This window comes from Heliangelus exortis, chromosome 1 (assembly GCF_036169615.1).
Source record: "Heliangelus exortis chromosome 1, bHelExo1.hap1, whole genome shotgun sequence".
In the NCBI taxonomy this organism is placed as follows: Eukaryota; Metazoa; Chordata; class Aves; order Apodiformes; family Trochilidae; genus Heliangelus; species Heliangelus exortis.
In genome coordinates this window covers 183,065,884-183,088,626 of record NC_092422.1, presented here as the reverse complement: position 1 = coordinate 183,088,626, position 22,743 = coordinate 183,065,884, and the positions used below count along the sequence as shown (strand labels likewise).

At 44.9% G+C, this 22,743-nt stretch overlaps 1 protein-coding gene across 1 annotated transcript in view; it reads right to left on the bottom strand.

Moving 5' to 3' along the window:
• Positions 1 to 532: 532 nt before the first annotated feature.
• Positions 533 to 22,743, bottom strand: part of LAMB1 (laminin subunit beta 1) — a 42,569-nt gene continuing 20,358 nt past the window's right edge. Inside the window, exons 20-33 of the mRNA XM_071733910.1 lie at positions 22,415 to 22,578; positions 21,702 to 21,926; positions 20,737 to 20,954; positions 20,546 to 20,642; positions 11,165 to 11,534; positions 9,315 to 9,499; positions 7,860 to 8,101; positions 5,699 to 5,902; positions 5,144 to 5,288; positions 4,237 to 4,444; positions 3,893 to 4,034; positions 2,961 to 3,137; positions 1,597 to 1,756; positions 533 to 846 (exon numbers count right to left, since the gene is read on the bottom strand). Coding sequence (XP_071590011.1) covers positions 710 to 846; positions 1,597 to 1,756; positions 2,961 to 3,137; positions 3,893 to 4,034; positions 4,237 to 4,444; positions 5,144 to 5,288; positions 5,699 to 5,902; positions 7,860 to 8,101; positions 9,315 to 9,499; positions 11,165 to 11,534; positions 20,546 to 20,642; positions 20,737 to 20,954; positions 21,702 to 21,926; positions 22,415 to 22,578 — 2,674 coding nt within the window. The 3' untranslated portion in view covers positions 533 to 709. The remainder of the gene's footprint in view (positions 847 to 1,596; positions 1,757 to 2,960; positions 3,138 to 3,892; positions 4,035 to 4,236; positions 4,445 to 5,143; positions 5,289 to 5,698; positions 5,903 to 7,859; positions 8,102 to 9,314; positions 9,500 to 11,164; positions 11,535 to 20,545; positions 20,643 to 20,736; positions 20,955 to 21,701; positions 21,927 to 22,414; positions 22,579 to 22,743) is intronic.

The window sequence follows — 22,743 nt, the reverse complement described above, 5'->3', positions numbered from 1 at the left end:
TTTGTGTTTCATTAAGGCCAGACTGTGCTTAGAGAGCAACATCTGTACAGAGCTCCTTAACTGATTCACACTAAGTGCTCTGTGATCTTTTGTAGTTCCTTTTCCTGAGAGGTTTGGTCCTCCAAGCTTGGTTGATCACATGAATTTGGTGCTAGAAATGTGAACCACACTCACCCCAACCTCTGTTTCCACTTTACATATCAAGAGTTTCGTAATTGGTGACATGAAACTAGGCATTAAGCCTGAATGGATACCATGCACAAGGTAAATAATCCTTTTTGAGTACTGTGGTGTAAATGCTAGGCGGAAATACCACACAAGGATGGCATTTCTTCATTCACCTGTTATTTTGTTCTGAGTGATCATCCTGTATTTTGTAGGAATTGCAGCCCTTATTTAGAATTATGTATTTGACACCAAGATTTTATTAGATCTCTAACCAGTTTAAAAACAAGACTTACTAAAGGATAAATTGATCTACTATTTCAGCTACTGAACATCCGAAGGAGCTTAATGAGTCATACTAGGTACATACAGTGATACAAAAGTACTGTTTATTTTCAACATCAAAAAATTACTTGTCTTTGGTTCTGTGACTTGAAAGTCAGTATAAAACCTGTTCACTTTATCAGGTCTTAGTGTAATGTCAAAAAGAACTAGTGTAATACTTGTAAAACCCCTCCTGAATGCAGACATTTCCTGCTCCCATTTATAAGCAGGTGCTATAAACTGCAACCTTCTGGCTGATTGTCTGTAAGAGGGAGCGAACTGTCTCTTCCAGCTCCACCAACTGCTTGGCTTTGTCTTCCAGAACTTTTTGATTGTTTTCATATGTATTTTCCAAGTCTGTCAGCAAAGGAAGAGAAAAAACACAGTTTAATTAGGGGTGGTTTAAAGCAGTAAAATGTAAATCATTATTGTCAGGGCTAAACTACTATTCACTATCATGGCAAAAGAGGATCTTGTTAGGAAAAATCCAGAAGTGTACTTTGATTCATGCTGAAAGTAACTGTCATTCTCTGCTGCATGGTGCCTCTTACAGAACAGTGAAGTGTTTTGGCTTATGATGCTTAAGACTGATGAGTGAGTCACTGCAACTGCAGGAACAGCTAAGGCAAAAAACAGAAGGAAAACTTGTCCATAGTTACCAGAGAGGGAGCTAAGTTGCCTCCTCCTGCTTCAATCAACTCTAATTGGCCATAGGAAATGTTAAATTACTATGTAAACTAGAACTGACATATCCTGATTACTTTTGTTTTAATAGCTTTCCAGGGTGGGTGGTGGGAATACTGTTTGAAGATGGGGGGTCTTGCCTGAATGTGCTGGTCCTTGTCCTTGTAGCATGGTAGCTACATTCCTCCCCTGTAGTGGTTCTTGGAGCAGTGATAGGTGCCATACCAGAAGTTTCAGCTTTTTTATAGAAATCTTTGATTCAAAATACTATGTCATGTCCATATGAATAATGAAAGCAGATCACACCTCAGTAGTGAAGTATTAGCTGCAGTTTTTTTCCCTGCTGCTGCTAAGTAGTCAATTTAACAGCATGACATTGCTTTGTATTCTAAGATAAAATTCACCTCTTCCTAATGGCCTTACCTTTGAGTAGCTGGAGTTTGCTATTTGCTTGAGCCAACAAGGCTTTAGCTTCATCTTGCAGCATGCCAGCTTTCCTCCTAGCATCAGCTGACTCTTCTGTCTTCTTGGCTATGAGATCTTCCACGGTTTTATACTTGCCGTTCAGCTCAGTATTGAGGACCTGTTGTTCCAGATCGAGGCACAAGATGGAGCTCACTCAAAAGACAACGCAGCAGGAGTTTGCAATCTTTACTACTCAGATTGTGAGGTGAGTAGAGCCTACACTGTTAGCTAACAAAAGCAGAAACGGGGGTGGGGTATTTCATACTTAATAGTTTAGAGATGAAGAGTTGGGCTGAAGACTTATGAATTGCCCTTTTGCAGATCTGTGGGTGTTTTATGGCTATAATACCAACACTTGGCATGGATTTAGGGAATTCAGTAACTCATGGAAGCCGTGGCCCCTGTATGGTAAGGAATGGCCACTGCTTCTGGTTGAATGCAGCGTTTGGGAAGGAACAGCCTTGGTGCCCTGCAGCCAGAGCAGCTGCCTGGTTTGCCTAGGGAAAGGTGTTGGAGAAGTTGAAATGGATTCTCAGCTGAGCTTTTCTTTGCAAGGTTGATATTAAGAAGTCTGGTGACCCAACAGAATTCAACCCATAAGCTAACAAGCTGCAGCAGCACCAGAAGTCTCTTGTGTTTACTTGACAAACACCTGAAATACTACTTAGTGTTTGGACATAATTGATTTGATGGATAATACATCTCTTCTGGCAGAAAACTGTCTCTTTGAAGGCCAATGGGCTAACTATAGACAGCAGATCAAGCAATGACACTTCCTTTGGCAGACTTTTCAATTGTTCTGTAAATGAGAATTTTTTTGCTATTATGAAATGTGTAAGCAGATACTAGGAGCAATGCCATGAGGTCACAGAACAAACTTTGTACCTCAGAAACCTAGATATTACACTGGTTTATACTGAGGTAGCTTGATTCTGTATATGCCATATTCTGAGTGGTTGGTCTTCCACCTATTGTTGTAGAACCATGAATGCTCTGCGGAGGGGGAAAAGTACACCATCTCCTCTGGCAGATAATAAAGGGACAGAAACATCCCTATGAGAGGCTGACAGTGTGACAGCATGACAGGCTTCCTGCAGCTATTTTAGAACCTGGAAACTTCCAAATACTTACTTGGGTACCAGATACAGAGAAAATAAAGTAAAGCAGCTGTCTTAGGTAGGTGCATTAAGTGATGGGGTTTTTTTTTGTCCCCAGTACCAGACCGATAAATGAGAGAACACGTGCTCACTAGCATTCCTTTAGCCACACATGGGGTGACAGTTTTACTGGCTTTCCCTTAGCACCTCTCCTGAGCTTCTTACCTTTTTAACTTCATCAGCATTTTGTTTTGCAATAACAATTCTTTCTTCTAGGTGGCCCACATTTTCTGAATTTGTAGCAGCCTTTTGCTTAAGGTCTTCAACACTCTTCTCTAGCTCAAACAGACGTAAAGTGGCGTTGTTCAGTGTTTCTTCAGATGCTGCATTTTCAGATTCAATCTAACAAAGAGGGACAACAGTCGCATTTTCAGAAGACAGAATATAAGAGTAAGCTTTCTGGGTAAGCCCTGATCAACTAATTAGCTAACATCTATAGCTCTGATATAAAAAACAGTTTTAGTACAAATGGCCAATTGCTCTCAGGATGAAAGAGCTTACTGTTTGAGGATGGTATACGATAAAGGGCTGGAAAAACATTAAGGGACATAGTTAAAAAAAAAAAAAACCTGATTGTATTACATGTGCCAGAGTTACCTAATCCACAGACTAAACTCGTTTGATGTTTGACTCCATCATTTAATAACAGACATGAGAACCTACGTATCTTCTAAGCTGGCCAAGCTTCATAGGTACAGGCAGCGCTATGGTCTCATGAGTACTGTAGGACGGAAGTCTGAAAACGTGTGATCTGACAAGACTACAGCAAGTGCCACTTTTCAAGTCTCCAGCTGCAATGGTGGATGACTGACAGCACAGCTATGTCAATACACAACCAATGTGGTGACAGCTGTGACCTCCCAGTGCCCTTCACAGTGGTAGCGGATTATGGGTTGGACTTGATGATCTCAGAGGTTCTTTCCAGCCCCAATGATTCTGTGATTCTGGGAAACAATTTATCTGAAGGCAAGAATGGTTTAAGTGCAGTCTTTGATTTGCAGTACCCAAGACTCTCCACCAGACAGGCTTACATCAGTTTCTAAATATCAAATTTGGTGCTGGTTCTGTATCTTAAAAAATACTCATAAAGTACTCACTGAGGTAAGCAGGTCTTGAGTTCCTTTAATATCTTCATCAGCTTGTTTGATGGCTTTTTCAGCTGCATTTTGAGCTTTTTCAGCTTCTTCCAGTGCTGCTTTCACCATGTCTGCAGTCACTTTAACATCTGTTGCACCTTTGCTGTGGAGAAAAATTATGTTAATGTTAAGGCTTTTACTTGGAAGGGGAAAAAGAAGTAGTTTCACACTGCTAAGGGCCATTTTTGCCCCTTGGTGTGAAGGAATGAGAATCTGTATCAGGGAAGTTAAACTCTGCATTTTCCAATACAATGAATAAAGTCTTGTGATGGAGAAGAGCTCCAATACAGAGCATAGCTGCACACCTTGCTTTTTTAGCTTCCTCCAGTAGCATTTCTGCTCTGGCAATGTCTCCAGCACTCTGCTGCAGAATGACCTCAACATCAGAAAGGCTTTCGACACGCTCACGAATATCTTCTGTCAGGGCTTGCAGCTGCTGGGGAGTACTTGGCATCTCCATGTTCAGCACTTCATTAGCCACTGCTTCGATGCTATCCAGGTCAGCACTGTCTTCTAGATGAACACAAACGACAAAGGTGTAAGAAAAACCTTCCTACTGCCAAGTTTCAGTACTCAAATTTTTGTCCAGCTGTTCCCTTAAGTAGGCAAATCATGGGAAAACTTCCTCCATCCTTACAGAAAATGAAGGTGTTAAAACTGCTTCTTGAGGGTGAAACTTCCCCCCAGCAGAGGTCCAGCCCGCAAAAAGGCCCTGCTGGCATAACTCTCTTGGAAGCCATTTGAAGATCTTGGTGATTAGTTATACCATACTGGGGCTGTGGGGGAAAGACATGAGCCCACAGAAAATGAAGCCAACAGCTGCATATAAACATATTTATGCTAACAGTACACTCAGCCTTGTGCAAACAGGGAAGGAATGGTTGGCCATGCTGCTGCTCGTTAGTGAACAAGGCTCTCATTTAACCTTTACCTACTTTATTACAGAGATAAACTTACAATTTCTGACTTCCCTTCCCTTTAATAGTACTTTGTTTCTCTAGCCTGAGCTTATGAACACACAAGCTACAGCAGTACAACAGCCTCAAATGAGGTGGAGGCAACAAAATGTCACTTTCCAATTGTCTGTCTGAAAGGTGGGGCAGGGGACACACACAACACAACTATCACATCACCCCCTAGAGGATGATTCAGAGCTAAGGATAGTTTTCACAAACCTAGAATTAAAATACAAGGTAAATGTAAGGTTTTTACGCATTAGGAAGTCTCTAATCTGTTTAATAAGATTTCTCAGGTCTTCATTGCTTCTGTCCACTTGTTCTTTTGTAGCATTGGTTTTCAGCAAAACTTCCTGTGCATTTTGTTTTGCTTCATCAGCTCTCTGTTTTGCCTCAGAAACCTAAAAAGAGGGGAATTAAAGGCTTGACTATGTATTTGCTCATGCTTTAAGACCTGTTTAAAAAAAAATTCAGCTGGAGTTGGAGGTAATATTAATGAGAAATGTTTGGGGTTTTTTTTGGTTTTTTTTTTTCATAAAACTTACAGAACACTTCTAAAAGCTGGCCATGATCCATACCACCAATGCTAGTTTAAACAACTCTGGCTGATGTTTGGTTATCCATGAAGCTTTGCTTTAGAAAGCTCCCTATCTGAGGATCTTTACAACCATGGTGAAGTTACACAACTGCAAAGGAGTATTTTGAATTAAGCCAGGCACATACTTGGTCAATTACTGTCTAAACTTGTGTTACAACTAAAAGAATTTTATTTATTTATTTTTAATATCTAACAAATGATCTGGCATTTTACCATTCTGGAGAGTTGCTCAACTTCTGCTAATGCACTGAGGATGTCTCTGTCAAAATCCATGGCCTTCTGCCAGGCGTTGTGAGCTACAGTCACCAGCCCATCACAGCCAGGTCCTCCACACTTCTTCTTTCCTTCCTCTGTTCGACAGTTTAAGCCTCCACACTCGGACTCGGCGCAAGAGGCTCCCAGAGGAGTGCCACATGTCTGCAGGGACACAGGAGACCAGGGAAACAGCCACAGCTTTATTTCCATCACTGAGCTGCCAGGAGGATGGAGTCAGACACTGCTCTACCCCGACAGAAACATTGGGGTGTTACTTCCCCTTGCAGTTGCACCCCAAGTGCTGCAGAGAAGGAACCTGAACTAGAGCTGCAAGCTGGAGGTGGTTCCTGCAGCAGGTTCATACCAGCATGACTTAAACCTTTCTCCTGTGACCTCTGCACCTTTCTTCCTTTAGCTGCATTACAAATATTCAGCTCTCTGATGCTGAAATAGCTGAAGGTTATGAGGGAAGCCTTTCCTCCTTTCATCATCTACTTTCCCTGCACATCACCTTTCATGGGAAAGCTCCCTTTAAACTTTGGTTGCAAGATGAAAGCTACTGCTGTCTATGCCTTTTGTTTGCAATCAGTCTTCAGTACTGTTGGAGGAAAACCTGGCCATTCCAAGAAGCTGTTTTATAAGGCAGGAAGCATTTGGTGCAGGAATAGTAACTTTTCCCTTGCTCTACTGTCCTGCAAGCGCAACAGAAGACAAAATGCTCCAAGTTGAACAGGAAACTTTTTCCATCTCCCTTTAAAAGGTGTCCCATTCCCTTCTAATACAGAACACTAACTTGTGAATTTTGTCAAGGACCTGTTGGCATAGAAAATTTTATGATAGACTTTTTTTTTTTTAAATGAGAAAAACTATTGAAATCACAACACTGTACTGAGAACTATCCACTAAGTGGTCAACTGTTTGGACAATGAAATCACTCAGGAATTGTTTCAGCCAGAGGGAAAACTGGAAAATTCCTCATTCTTCTGAGGTTCTTTTTCCCTTTTGCCAAAGGCTAGTAACTAACCAAAGTACTTAACTGACATACTTAGCAGCCAAAAAAACTCTCTGGGAAAACCGTAGGGCTGTGCCAAGCTAGCTGCAGCTGCTCCTGTGAAGTGTAAATGAGTCCCTCTTACCTGCTTGGCATGCAACCCAGCAGTAGCTAGAAAGCAAAGAGAGGGTTTTTTTTTTTGGTGTGTCCTGTGATTACACCTCCAAGCAACTTTGTATTTATGGCCCTGATAAACATCTACCCAAGACTTTCAGTCCTCAAGAACAGTTAGGCAGGAATGTAGGGAAAGGGATGCTAAACAAAAAGATATTTCTTTCTTCCTTGTAGAGAAGAAAAGGAGGGCTGGAGGAGTCAGAGGGATATGTAAAGGCCAGGGGACAATTCATCGTGTGAAGAACTCATCTTCCAACACAGGCCTGGCCTGCCCAGGGGAGTTAATGAGCAGTCCCCTGCAGCCTGCCTTCCTGGGGGATTGTTTTCTGAATGCAGCTGGTCGACTTCAAAGTGAAAGCAAGGGAACACCCAGCCTCTCCCAAGAAAAAAGCCACCCTTGATCATATTTACAGATGAGCAGGTGGCTTCAACAGAGAAAATGCCCTTTTGACTCCATCTCCCTTTAAGTTCTGCTTTGTCTCAAGCAGCAGGATGGGAGTAGGGTGCTGCTGTGGAGGGCACAAACAGAAGCACTGCCTGGCTGGGCACAGCACTTACCCTACCCTATGGAGCTGCAAGGAGGAAAAAGACTAGCTTAGAGAAAGCAAGCACATGAACTGAGGGCTCTCAGACCATCAGACTCAATACACTTTTCTGCATGTGGGAGTTTCATCTACAGCAAATGGCATGGGGATAGTCAGGGTGCTGCAAAGATGGATGCTTTGCCAGGGCTGGGAAGGATAGGAGAGAGACCAACATGAAAAACTGCTGCCAGAAAGCCCACTGATTAGCAGCTCTGTTAGCCCACAAAACTCTGCCATCTGAGAAACCTTTTCATGAACAAGTTATACCTCACACTGTCAAGCTTTAAACAGTTCCTTCCCCCTGCCACTTCGTCACAAACACGACTGTAATTTTGCTACAGATTTTATACCAGCATTCTCAGCCACGTACCTTCTCAGCCACTTCAGAGAGATCCAGGCTCTGCAGCTTCCCTGCGAGCTCATCCAGCAGGCGCGACTGCTCCTCTTGTTTAGCCTTGAACTGGGCCTCCTTCTCATTGATTAAGTCTTCCACTTGCTGCCGTGTTTGTGCTGACAGCTCCACAGTGCTACCCGGGTGAACAGTGGAGGCATTGACCCTCTCCTCTGCCTCCAAGGACATCTGGAAATACTTGGTGATACTATCCAAGGCTCCTGCAGAAATCAGATGGAGCTGCTCAGAAATCTGTTAAGTAACCCGAAGTAGTTTATATTATAAAGGCTGGCTGATGAGACATCAGGGTTAGTGATGTATCAAATTAAAGGAAACATTTAGGCTTTGCTGCTATATCCAGTGCCATTTGTCCTGTTCGGAGGGGGGAGGAAAAAGGTTCATTTTCTTTGCGTGGTTGAGAGTGTGTCAGTTTTCCTGGATTTTTAATTTAAGTCTTTCTCTGACCCTGGTGACCAAACTGATTGCCCTGAGGGCAAAAGGAAATCAGCCTTTTAGGTCTACAGGGCAACTGTTCATTTTCTAAGGATTCACTTATCCCATTAGTTCTTATTGCTTGCCTTGGGATGTCAGGCTTACGGAGTCACTGCTTGGAAACTGGTCAGAACTTTCCTAAGAAACAACTGCTTGATGAAAGGTGCTGATTTATGGAGCTGTTCTGGACAGCTACCAGTGAGGCCTTGAGCGGGTGTGAGGGACCCTGCAGGGGTGGCCAAACTCTGCACACCTTAGGGCAGCTTTCCACTGCAGAATGCCACAAGTCATGGACCCCCCTGTTCTACACCTACTTGCATTGCCCTGTGAAATCCCACATTCACTGGAAAAAAGCCTCAGACTTCCTGCAAAGGAGGAAATTTAAAAAGAAATAAACAAACAAACCCTTTGTTTCGAGTTGGAATTAAGTCAGTTTTTTTTAATTTCCAAAGAGTTTGGTGACATTCCTCTCTCCAGAAAATCTGGATGCTTGGCCCATTTCAATGGCCATGCAAGGCTTGGCTGTCTCTGAAGAACTGAGCCCTTAGTCTGCTCTTAGTCACCAAGACCCAGGTAGTTTTTCCAACCAGAAATAGCAATTTAACAGACTAGGGAAAACAAGGGAGATGTCCAGGTGTATCTTGGAATTTGCTGCACTTCCAGCCGTTGTGTTTCATCTAAAATGTATTAATCAAGAGTCTTTAATTCAACACTGTGACCCAAGGACTTGAGCCAGCTTCACAATGCGCAGAGGGAGAGGAGAGGGGGTAAGGGGGCAGAACAAAATTCCTGCTGCATCAGCAAGTCTGCTAATTCCCAGAAAGAAGGTGCTCTCCTAGGAACTGTGTTTTATTACAGCTGGATTAACTTGGTACTCAAAACCATGTGCTAATTAAATCTTTGGCCACCCCACTGCTTTCTCCCCCTCCCTGCAACACTTACCCCGAACATCAGAGATCTTGATGAACTCGAGCTGCTCTGCAAGCTCTTTCACAACACGGTCAAGGCTCTTGGCATCTGTTTCCAGTGCACTCAGGTCAGTGTCTGTGCTATTGCTCTTCACTGCTAAGGCTGACAGGTTTTCTTCTATGTCAGCTATCTTAACTGTAACATCTGCTGTCAGCTTTCTGTAAAACAGGGGCAAAGGACTCAGCAGGAGAAGGAGGAAAGATTGTAAGCCTCGGTGCTTCACTCACTGAAGAGGGGTGGTTAGAGCTGTGCTAAGCTTCTCCCATGGCAGGACCTGTCCTCCCTTGGCAGAGCTGTAAGTGGTTTGTAACAAGACACCTACCTAGAATACGGTTTTGTTTCCTTTATCATACAAAACTACTTTTTAATCTACAGCACATTTATAAACTCAAAGCACCAAATTGCTCAGAAAACAGCTGCTTTGTGTAAGATTAACTGGAGGCAGATTCCAGAGGACTGGTGTAATGCTCTTGTATCATGGCAACTGCATAGGTCAGAGTTGACTACTATGATCCATACATAATTTGCTTCCCATCCCACACAGCTACAAATGCAGTTTTGATTACTACGAGCTCATGGGACAGATCTGAACTTCAGGAAGCAGGGAGGAGAAGCCTTAGTTTTAATACAATGGATTCTTTTAGCCTGTCTGTAAAGATCCCTCCTCAGCAGCCGTTCATGTAGGGCTATGAAGGAAAAACCTCCTGCCCTCAGCACTCAGCATGGCCTCAGTGAGCCACAGAGCAAGCTTTAGCTAGCAGGATAACCCTATAAGGAAACACAAGTGTACCATGCACTTCTGTTGCTGTGGAACAGAAGTGGGCACAGGAATCTGTTCCAATCCATGGCAATCCCACCAATCCTAGCACTTCCTCATCCTGAAAAAATCAGGCAGTTATTTAAGCTCTCTGATCAACTTACAACTCTCTCAGTAGTCCAACAGCCTGCTGCAGAAGTCCTTTGAAGACCAGTACTACTTCTATACAGCCAGAGAGAAGGAAGGAGAGACATACATATCCATGCTAGGGAACAGCAGCTTAGCTGCTCTGACCTCCCTTAGTACATACAGCTCAAATGCAGCAGGAACCCGCAGCTCTCTAGCTGGAGAGGGAGAGCTGCAGGGCACAAGCATATCCCTAATTAAGACATTTGTGCTTTAATCCTTGCCCCTTTGCTTTGTGCAGTCCCCTTTACAATGCACAAGCAAGCTCTAGCAGTTGCACACAGGGATATAAAGCATCTGTAATCCTACTTGATGTTAAAATGCCCCATCTCCAAAAGCACAATCTACCATCTTTGGTATGCTTAGCCCTAAAACAAGATACAAGGCTCCTACCGTGAGAAAAATGGAAACAATCCTTGTTATAAAGCTGGTGCTTCCCCCCACACACGTGCAGAAAGGAGCCCAAGTTTCCAGCTCATCGGCTACACATGGGAAATCCAGGAATTTAATCTCTCCCCTCTTCATTCTCTCACATAATAGCAGTGTTTGTCCTTTGCCCCGGGGGAGTGCAAGGCAAGCGTGAGTGGCTCTGTGGTAATTAGCTGCCTGGTGTTTGGTGGGAGCAGGACAACCTCTGCCCAGAGCATGGTATCTGTGCTGCTCCTACCTTCCCTTGCCAAGTTTCTGACTGTGGGACAGATGCCCACTGCTCAGCATTGCTCAGCACTAGGAGCTGCATCATCCCTTGCCTGGCTGGAGGAGTGGAGCCAGGGTGCCCTCAGCTCAGCATGGGGGCATCAGCCACTCAAGTAAATCCCAGTGCTGGCACTACCACTTCTTCCCAGGCTAGACTGACCTGTGTAACTGTGACTGTACTCACTCTGCTTCCTCAAAGAGATTCCCGATGTTCTTCAGGGGCTCCGCGGCTGGATTTTGAGCAATGATAGTTTTAATTTCACTGAGCTTCTCCTCCATGGTGCTCAGAGTCTTCTGATATGGGCCAGTGACTCCAGTGATTCTGAGAGTATTAGCCCTATCCAGGAACTGCTGGGTCCTATTAGCCAGCTCGCTGATGATCACGTCCCAGAGGGCGAAGCACTGGTGGCAGGGCACGCAGTCAGGGAAGAGCCCCGAGTAGCCCCGGGAGCACTTGTCACAGCGTGGCCCTTCCACCCCATCATTGCAGATGCACTGCCCCGTGGCACGGTCACACTGTGGGGTCTGGATGCCACGAGGGTTGCAATCACAAGCTGGAAGGAGAAAAAGGCATGTGATAAGGCTACGGTGAGGGAAACAACATTGACATTGGTGGGGAGTGAAAAATATTTCAACCAGTTGTAATGAAGTAGGGAAATGAGTATCAAAGTGGTCTGGATTATAATTAGTTAATGATGGACGTGTCCACTTGGGTATGGGGGAACTGGAACTTGGTGTGAAACGGAAGAGAGGCAAGGAAATAACTCTGTGGGAGATCAGGATTTGCACATCTCAGAAACAGGCATAGTAATGGAACAGATGGACAACTGTAATGTTTGGATTTCAGCTGGGTAGCAACTGAAGGCAAAGATCCCAGTTTCATTCCTACAATGAAGAGCAAGCACAGTAAGGCTTTTCAGACAGAAGAAGGAACAACAGGCAGGCACATAGCAGAGAGGTGTAAGAACAAAATATGACTGAAACAGAAACAGTGAACAAGGAACAATCATTTGAGCCACTAAAATGATCAGAGGGTTATAGCACCTCCCCTATGAAGACAGGCTAAAGAAGTTGGGGTTGTTCAGCCTGGAGAACAGGAGGCTCCGAGGTGACCTTATAGCAACCATCCAATATCTGAAGGGGGCTTTTTACACAGGTTAGGGCTGTTTAGGGTTAGGGCTTTTTACACAGGTGTATAGTGAGAGGACAAAAGGAAATGGTTTAAAACTTGAAGAGGGGAGATCTAGGTTAGATATTAATACAAAATTCTCTAATTTGAGGATGGTGAGACACTGGAACAGGCTGCCCAAGGAAGCTGTTGCTGCCCCCTCCCTGGAAGTGCTCAAGGCCAGGTTGGATGGGGCCTTGAGCAACCTGGTCTAGTGGAGGTGCCCATGCAGGGGGGTTGGAAATAAACGATCTTTAAGGTCCTTTCTAACCCTAGCAATTCTATGATTCTATGATTTATCATCTCCTCCAGCACAGGAGTAGGGGTCAAATGAGGAATCCAGCAGATCAAAAATCAGCCACCCTCCCCTGCATCTCCCACAAACAGCACAATAAAAGTTAACAGTTGATTACACAGCACTTATTTAAGTGGCAGAGCTCCCTACCACAAGACACTGTGGGTGCTAAAAGCTGAGATGGCTCCAAATAAGTACATGGTAAGTTTACGGAGTCACAGCCCTATAGAGATGCAGAGGTACAGGGCCTGGCTCAGGACATGCTCCTGCCATGGCTGATGAGAAACCATTCAAAAGAGGCATTGAGGATCTTGGCACAAGGCTGATGTTTTGGATATACAGAAAATGGGAAATAATCGGGCAATGAAAAGCAGAATAGAACACAGAATGTGATCATGGGCAACCCTGCCTGAGTCAGAAGAGAGAATTCTCCAGCACAAGTGCAAATGACCAGGAAACTACAAACTCTTTGTCACCTTCAAGAACTAACAGATATTTATTTATTTTTTAAAAAGTTATTTCACACTTTGAACACCAACTCAGGAATTGCTATTCACACCTTCCTGAAATGGACTTTTATTCTTGTTTTATTTTTGTAACTGTGAATACCTGTCTGTATATGCTAGTTAGATAAGACTCAGAGGTGCCACAATTGCCAAACTGGAGCTCTAAGGTTTGGGCAATGCCCTTTTAAACAAGCTTTTAGAATAAAGATGCACTAAAGCTACTGAATTAACTTAGTGATGCACAGTCATTTCAGAACACAGAGACAATACTTTATACATCCTAATGCTCTAAGAAGCATTTCCATAAGCAGAGCTGCCACTTGACCTCTTTATTATGCAGGCAGCAGCAGCACAGGAAATTACCAGCCTGCAAAGCTTTTAATAAAGGGATGGCAGCAGAGAACAAAAAGAGGCCTGGAAAATAGACAGGTCATCTACCTACCACTGGGGACAGAGTAACACGAGGCAGGTCAAGCACCCATTCCTTGAACAGGAAAAGGACTGCAATACCTGTTAAAGGCCTTCACTTACACATCCATTTACCAGGCATCCTTGAGGGAGGCTAATGGTTCAAAAGGGGCCATAAATCAATTCACACACCCCAAGCACACGCCCCCTTGAAAAATAGGGCAAAACACAAATCCGTTTTTAAGACTGCACATTGTTTGCTTCAATACCAAGACACAGTGGTGGTCTTCAGTTCAAAAATACACAAAGAGCCTCAGCAGAACAAATCGTGCCTCAACAAAATGACTTTCTTGTACAATGTGAATATGATAGGCAAGAGACAAAAATAACTTCTGCTGCCTGCACAATTGAGCAAAACGGTTCTTTGTTCTTTGAATTATACCCTGACACAAGAGATTTTTTTTACTTTACATTGAAAGTGCTTGAGTAGTCAACTCACCATGGAATATGCTCCCTGCAGGCAAACCATCAGGGCTGCTCTTTGAAGGAGGTCAGTTAACCCTTCTGTCAACTAATAAGGCCCTCAATATAATGATGAATTGTCCAAATTCCTCAGCACAGAAAGAAGTTAAATGGTATGTGGTTCCTCTCAAAGATCCCGAGATCTGATCAAGTTACATGGATACTTGCTGCTGGCAAACCAGATCACTATATTTACTTACAGATTTAAAAAGCTCAAAGAGGAAAAAAAAACACAACAACCCACACTGGTAATTCTACTCCTGAATACCTGCACATTCAGGAAAGGCAGATGACATGGCTTTAGTAGCATTTACATGGCAATGTGGATTCCAAAATCTCTGGAGCTAGAAAATGCTGGGGAAGAGGAGAACTTAAAAATTAATTAATTTGTTAAGTGAAAACCCAAACTCATGGCTGTCTGCTGGGAGATGATAAAGACCAAAAAATAATTTATTCTAAATGCAGCACAAGAGTTGGAAGAATCATCACATTTCTAGAATTATACAAAACTTCTAAACTGAGCTTTGTGGGACCCAGGGGAAAAATGTACAAGGAGACTAGAAACATTACTGTGGATTATTTTCATGCTTTAGGAATGTTTATCAAGCCAAGAAGCAGGCAGTGATGGCTCTATATCACTTCAGTGTTGTGAATCCAACATATACAAAATGGATTTTAAAAGGGCTGGTTTCACGCTTGCTCTTTCTTTTCTTCATGATCTTCCAAAGTCATTAACCACGCACAGGACCCCACCAGCTTTCAAACCAAAAGGTAAACCTGAAGATAATTTTGTATCTCTTTTTAAGCATAACCAGGCAGTCTAAAGGAAAACAAGGAAAAGCCTCTCTCAGAGCAAGAATATTAGGATTCCAGTAGATTTTGGGATGTGAAAACAGGAGATGCCTTGATTCCAATCACCTGCTCCAAACAGAGCAAACACCATGCCAGAATGATCCAGCATGCCAAGCCCAGCATTTTTTGGCCCAAGTATCCCAGCATCACCTCTAGTCACAGTAGAGTTCTTGGCCCTCTACCACCTCCTTCATTAATGTCTCACTATTTTTATGGCCACCACGTGAGTCAACTCCTATGCAGTCCTGTGCTAACATTGTTCCCTGTTTGAGCATTTTTGCTTCTGATGTACTTAAGCAAGCTAGCCCTGGAGATTTGGGCTCTAGACAGCACTCCCAAGTCTGATGTATCATTTGAGTAGCTATACCACACATGAGTAGCTATACCACATAAGCATGGTTGACCTTATTTTACCCAAGAAGAACAAGAAACATGCAGGCACATCTAGAGATGCAGAAGGGTTTCAGATATTGTCCAGAAGCTACCAATGGCTTTATGCTACACTTAACATAGTATCTGTACAACAGGGAAAGACACAAAGTCCTATAAGCTCTTTTAAAATTATTTAAGCTACTCTTACATGGTTAGAAATTGGGATACATGGCTCATTTTGCAGTGTAAGACCACACAAATGCTGAGTTTACTGTGAGGCATTTAGATGCCTTAACCAGTTTGGGATGGAAATGGCCTTCAAGACAAATGGTTGATTATTCTACCTCCATACAGAGAGGTGGACAGAGGCCAGGGTGAAGGGCTGCAAGTTAATACAAACTGCTTGCTTTGAAGATCAATTAGACAGGGATCAAATCTGTGCCCGGGTAAGCAGAGTAGGACACTGCCATACCCCCCATGGAAAATACAGCAGAGGAAAAAGAAGTCTTTTGAAATCACTGGTCAAAGATCTGAGGGTTTTCAAAGGAGCATTGACTAAGTGAAACAATAGGCTTCTGTTTTGAAATGTCATTTTGGAACTGGGTGTATTGTTTTCTTTAATTGAGTGTTTAACTCAATCATTCTTTTGTAGCACACTCTGACTTAAGCAAAATCACATTTTTGACAGGAAAATTTTCTAGCAAAATTTTTCAGTCAGGATATGTTTAACAACTTACAACAGATTGCAGCTGCACGTATTCACAAATGCATGTACACACATGTGCATACCCACAGAGTATCCATGAGTAATTTTCATACCACTTTGATCAATGCACTTCTCTTTCAGTTATGTTTTTTCCTGATCTTTAAGATAAAAGTAACACTCACACATGTTTATTGAAGTAGTCCTGTAGAAACCTAAGGGGTGAATTCCCAAAGAAGTAAATGACTAGAGCTGAAGTGGTTCTATGGCTCTAGAGGATCTATGGGCCATTTTATCTTTCACTTTGACAGCTCTGCTACCTTTCCTTCTGATTTTAAACATTTTAAACTCACTTCTATTTGAGCTTCTGTAATATATTTGGCATATTTGCTTGTCATTTGACTTAAACTAAGGTGTGTCAGAGCTATAGCCAAGATGATACAATGGAGACTGAGAAGCCCTGTATGAAGATCTGTCTCAGTGTTTAATGCCTTGTTGTTGGATGCTAGGAACAAGAAAGTGTCATACATCATCCTACACAGAACAGAGATCACTTTTGCACAAATATTTCCTTTACTACTTGAGACTGGGGACAGAGAGCATCAAATGTTTAACTCCTCCGCAGAAAAAAAAAAAACCAAACAACCAAAGGATTTGTTCAAACATGATTTCCTGGCATCATTTCCCAGTGGTAGTGAGGCACTATGATGATAAAACCATTCAGCAAGTTGAATGTTTTGCAGAGCTAGCAAATTTCTTCTGAATAATCAGCTACTGATTAAATTACCCTGCAAGCATATTGCTAACTGCTCAGAGTTATGATTTTTAGTATGAATGTTAAGATAAGGTCCCAGCACTAGAGTTGTGCTGCATTTTAATATGTTAGCAGGCCTTGCCAAAAGAACAATTTTCTGGAAACAATCAATATACATTACAATATTTTAAGGCCATAGGTCAGTTGAAATCATGAAACTCAAAGTGAAAATTATATTTCCTTTAGCATAAAATTTGTCAGCTTCCTTTAGACACTTATCACAGAAGGAAAAGAAATATTGCTAATCTTTCTCTCTGCACAATAAACACCTCCTATAAAAGCAGCACATGTGACTTGTTTAAGACATGGGTGTTAAATTAAGATTCCAAAGCCTGTGTTTAAGTGGCAATGGAATACTTTTCAGACAACAGATGTTTCAGCGAGACTAAAAACTAAAAAAAATTATTTTCTGCCTATCTCTGCAATGAGTATTTGGTAAAAACAAGACTTCTTTTCATCTTAGTTCAATTAAAATCTGTTTTTACATTAGGGCTTGATACTGAAGTCCAACACAGAAAAGTATTGACAGAGGTATGCTTTTAAAGGGTTCATAGCAATATAACCTAAGTTTCAATCTCACACAGTCTTTTACTAACTTCAATCTGTTCTGTTTGTTCAAGTAAAATAATAATGACAGTAAAATTGTCATCTCCTCTGTATTATATGAAACATGAACTTCAACTATCTACTGTGCAAGGAAATTGTTTGAGCTAACTCTGCAGCCATGCCATATCACAGAGGCTTCCAGGGAGCCTCCTGCCAGAAATGTGCTTTTATGGGCTGATGTCAGTGCAGAGCTCAGCATGCTGAGTCCTGTACTTTGGTTGCCAGACTTTGGAAAAGCTCCAGCAGAATGCTTGGAGACTCAAGTTTGATGAAATTTGTAATCTTGTTATTCAGTACCTTTGCAAGGATTGTTATGCACACACACGTGTTCATGTGCAGGCTCATGCAGGGCTGCACAGAGCTCGTAGCTGCAGCAATGGCCAGAGGAGTCCTGCAAAGGGGCTGCCACTTCCCCCCAAGCAATGCTCCCTGCACAGCTCCTCACCATAATCCTCACATGGGTCTGCACAAAGACAAGAGAGATGCACTGTGCTCTCCCCTCTTCTCTGTCCCTCTCCTGAACTTGCTTCAGGCATTATGTTATATAAAATGAGTAACTGTTGTGTTATGTTAAACCACAGAGCAAGCAGTCCCCGAAGACCCAGTCCCTACAGTATCTCTACAGTATCTGATCTCCAGTTGATATCTCTGGGTGGTGGGACTGTATCCTGTACCAAGGGGTTGAGAGGCTGCCTGAACACAGCAACCTACCTTAGCTTGCCCCAGTGTTCTGGTCCCAGTGTGATCACTGGGGTCCTGCAGAGAGGACATATCAGGTAATTTGTCTTCTGTCCACCACAGGGAATACAGACTGCAAATGCAAGTACCAAATCCAAGTGCAAAAACCTGCCTCCCCCATCTTCTGCTTCACCATCTCTGATCTTGCCAAGATTTCTACAAAATCAGTCACAGGCAGCAGCTGGCAATGGCCACTGCCACCAATGGGGATGATGGAGAAGCATTCTTGGAGTCAGATTTCCAGCAGAGCGTGCTGGGAGCCTGGTGCCACATCCACAGCTTGGTGCTGCCACAAGCTCCTGTAAACCCATGGGGGTCTGTGGACCCCAGCCTGTCCTCAATGGGACATTTTGTATGTCTGCATAGCTGTGTCCACAGGTTACTTACAGGCACTTGTGCTCACATGACCTCACTTTTTTAACTAGAAAACTTGTAAAGTGTGTCACAGCAATGTAGGCAGTACAGTCCTCATTCCCTAGCAGGAGCTCATGTTTCCTGATGTCAGCAGCCTGAAGACCTCTTGCAATGAGATGAAACAGCACTTCCCTACAATGAAACAGGCACCCTACAATTTCCAACCTTGGGCAAAAGCTGCTTGCCCTAACTGGTGGAGGATCCCACCCTGGAGTTATTGGGACTGACATCTACACCTCTGCATCAGCTTGGAGCCTGCAGTGAAGACCATTTGTCCATACAGACATGGTTCAGAGCTCTTCCACCATTCCATATCCAGATCAGTTTGCATTTTGTCCCTGAAAGCAGCACAGAACATGGCTGCTTTGGCTGCTAGGACCAACACAAGTATGTCACCGAGGGTAAGTGGCAAATGACACAGGCAGGAGTCTGTGCCCTGGAGCAGCTAGAGCTGATGTCTTTGTGACAAATCCTCTTCTCGGTTCTACCTTCAGCTTGACCGCAGGCCATATTAAAGTTATTTTGCAGGGGCACTGCTCTGCAAACCCTTAAACAACACAGTTTTCCAGTTCACCCGCAAATCACTTGCCACTGAGAGGTGCTATGTGCCCACGTGGTGGCTGCTCTCCTGCCAACCTGAACATCACTGCTCCACTCACTGGGACTGAAAAAGGGATGAGAATTCACTTCTCTCCCTGCTGAGGAGGAATGGAAGACACATCTCCCACCACACTAATGAGACTTAGCAGTGCTAAGGGCTGGATGTGCTTCCTGAGTGAGCGCATGCTTGAAGCCCCTCCAGGGCATCCTGGGGCAGGCTGCCACACCTCTACCCAGGGCAGTGGCTCTCCCTGCCAGCCACAGAGCCCTCTTGCTGGATGCAATCCTGAATGAAAATTTGCATTTCCACTGGAGCCAGTGTCCCATGTTACTTGGGGGTAGAACAGGTAGCGGGTTGGAAGGAGAGAGTAAGGAGGAGTACTTGCACGGTAAAAACAGGTTCTGAAGAATACATACTCTTTTTACTTCAGAAAAATTAAAAAGCAGGTTTTTACATGCTCAAAAGGCAGCAGAAACTCCAGGAAAGGCCAGAAATGCTGGTACACAGCAAAACCCTGCTGATAAGGTATGCATATGGGCTTCATCAATAAACCCTGATGGAGACAGCTGATACCAAGAGACAATCTCTGCCCTGGAGCCAGCAGGGTCACTGCCCCTCAGCACACCAGAACACATACACAGCCTCTCCAAGAAACCCAATATGTACTCAGGGACCAGGACAATTCCTTAGTCCTTTCATCTGCTACATTAACCAAGTAGCTGTGACCTGCCTATCTGGTTAGTTAAATGGCTCTAAGGTATCTCTATTGTAAGGGATTTATTAAAGACCACAGCAAGCACATTCCTCCCTGAAGGAAAAAAACACCTTAATCTAATGCAAACCCTCCTGGCAAAGGCCCCTATTTGAACATATCAGAGATACATGTTTGTTCTGGTCTGGACAGTGTTTGAAGTTTCTTTTCCAGCCAATGAACAGAATTGTTTATAATGAAGGGACAGAGAGCATCCAGTTTTCTAAACAAGCAACGCACGGAGCTCTGTTTTGCACCACGTAGCCACAGCTAACCCACTGCATGGTCTCTGCTGGCTCCTTTATTTTCCATCTGAAATGTAAGGCAAGTCTCCTACTAAATCAAAACCTTATCTCTTGAGCCTCAAGATCTCTAACAAGACAGAAGAGGACACAGGAGTCTTCCACTTGTTCGAAATAAAGGGCAAAGGAAATTTGTTTCCAGACCAATTCTCACACCCAAGCACTTACATGTTTTCTTGCCACACTGGCTTACCTGGCAGCACTAAACCCTAACAGAGAAGAGCTGATTTCTATATACAGACAATAATTTCTAAATCAGGGTTCAACAAGAGATAAAAATAACAGGCAAGTGTTGGACTGGGTTCCTCCTGCACCTCCTGTCCTGGTAGCTCCCCCAGAGATGGACCCCACTATGCCCTTCTCCCTCATTTCCAAGGCTCAGGCAGGCACTGGCAGGGTCACGGGAAGGGCTGCTCCTGGTAGAGGTGTCCCAGTGTACTGGAGGTGACACTGGGGGCCCACGGAGCCATTTAGAAAAGGAGTAGGTAGAGCATGCTCCAGGACTGGACTCACCTAGGCATTCCACACCTGGGTCACCCCAGAAGAGCTCCTGGCACTCCTGGCAGGTCCGGCCTCCGAAGCCTGGCATGCACTGGCACTGCCCGGTGAACTGTCAAAAAAAAAACCAAGAGGAGATGTGACCACCTCACGTTCAGCACTGGAGCAAAGGCTGAGCCATCACAGGGTGTCCCACAGCCCCTCACCTCGTTGCAGTCGGGCCTGAGGGAGCGTGCAGGGTCGCAGTGGCACTGCTGGCAGCCGGTGCCGCTGGCCAGCCTCCAGGTGTGAGGGGCACAGCGGTCACAGGTCTGCCCCACCACGTTGGGGAGGCACCGGCACTGCCCCGTGGCCGCCTCGCACCGGCAGTTCTCCGAGTCCTCGCAGTCTTCCCGGACAGTGCCCAGGTAGTTGCAGACACACTCTGTGAGAGAAAGAGTGTGACGCCTCAATTCCAGCCTGCACTCCTGTTACCAGACCAGGAGTTCACATTTAGTTTATTCTCCAAGTCCCCAGAGGTGAAGGCAGCTGCCAGCACATCCCAGTCCCTGTGGCCAGGCCTGGCTGACCCAAAGCTGAACAACCAGCACTGAGCCTGCCTCATGTCCTGTCCTGTCCTCTACTCTCCTCTCTTCCCCTCCCCTCCCCTCCCATGGTACACAAACAAAGCCCAAGCCTGCCTGGCTCCTGTCAGCTGGCTATGGTGGCAGATCTGCTTGGAGTGGCTGATGGTGTGCCAAGCAGAGCAGGGCTCAGCTTGCCCACCCAGCCACCCATGTGCCCTGCTGGGCTGTATCCGGTGCCAAGTAAGAGGATGGTCTGCCTCCCCACCATGGCCCTTGCTCCTACTGTCCAGGCACATCTGTAAACAAAAGCCAAATGCTCACCCCACCACCCCCATCTCTGGAGGTAAACAAAGACAGCTCACAAGAGGGCAAGAAACCCCCCTCCTGCAAAAGCCTCTCCTTTCAGCAGATGCTGTCCCCACACTCACTGTCTAATTTGAAGGACTCCCCTCCTGGCTAGGAGCCCCACTGAGCTGCAGGGCAATTCCATCTGGAGACAAGCATGTTTCCCCTCTGCCCCGAATGCTCTCAGATAAATTAAAAGCATTCATGTGGCCACTGATGCCCTGTGACATGGCTGGCAGTGGCTGTGTCCCCTCACTCACTTCTGCAGTCCTGCTGCAGAGCACTCCCGTAGTAGCCCTCTTTGCAGAGGTGGCAGTTTTCCCCCTCCGTGTGATATAGGCACTTCATGCACATCCCCGTCTTCTTGTCACAGGCCTCCGGGTCAGTGGTGTCGATGTTGTTGTTGCACTGGCACGGCTGGCAGGCGCCGCCAACCTCGTCGGGGCTCCCAAAGAAGCCAGACGCACATTCATCACATCGACTGCCTGTTTGAACAAACAGCCGCAGTGGGAATTACCACCACAATTCGCTAGTGTGCAGCCCCATAAATGGAAAGACTGAGGCAAGACAATAAAGACCATTAAAGGGGGTGGGGGATCAAGCTCAATGAAACATAGGCAGCACTTGGTGTGACTGCAGCAGCTCGGTGCAGGATGGATGGTACTGCCTGGGGCACCAAGGAATGGTGCTGCAGCCCACCTGCCAGCACACTCATCCCTTTGGCTCCACTGCTGTCCTGTCCAGCCCTGCCAAGCAGCACAAATCTGTTGATCATCCCTCACCACACTGCCAGGGAGGAGGTTCACAGGGGTGCTGGCATCACCTGAACAAGCCACTCTGCCCCAGAACCTCCCAAGAGCTGCCAACCTCCAGCAGCAACACTGATGCTGGTGCATACTGTGGTCATATCCAACACCCTTCCCACCTGGAGGTTCAACCCAACCAGCTTCCCACCAGGCACCCCCCCAAGTACCTATGTATCCCACACTACAGACACACACGACTTGCAGTGTGACTGGATCCTGGTAACAGCCACTGGCAAACTGACGTCCACTCTCAGGGCCATCGGGGCAAGGGCAGGGGCGGCAGTGGTCGCCTGATCCCAGGATGGGGTCTCCATAGTAGCCAGCCTGGCACCTGCATGATGGGATACATAGTATGCAGGGACTGCAGGCAGACTGCAGCCTTGATGTAATTAATCTCAGTTTTTCAACCATTGAGAAGAACTAGAGGACAGAAACATCCTTTTGTCTCTTATCATGCCACTCACACTCCGAGTAGCTGTGCCCACAGAGGCAAATT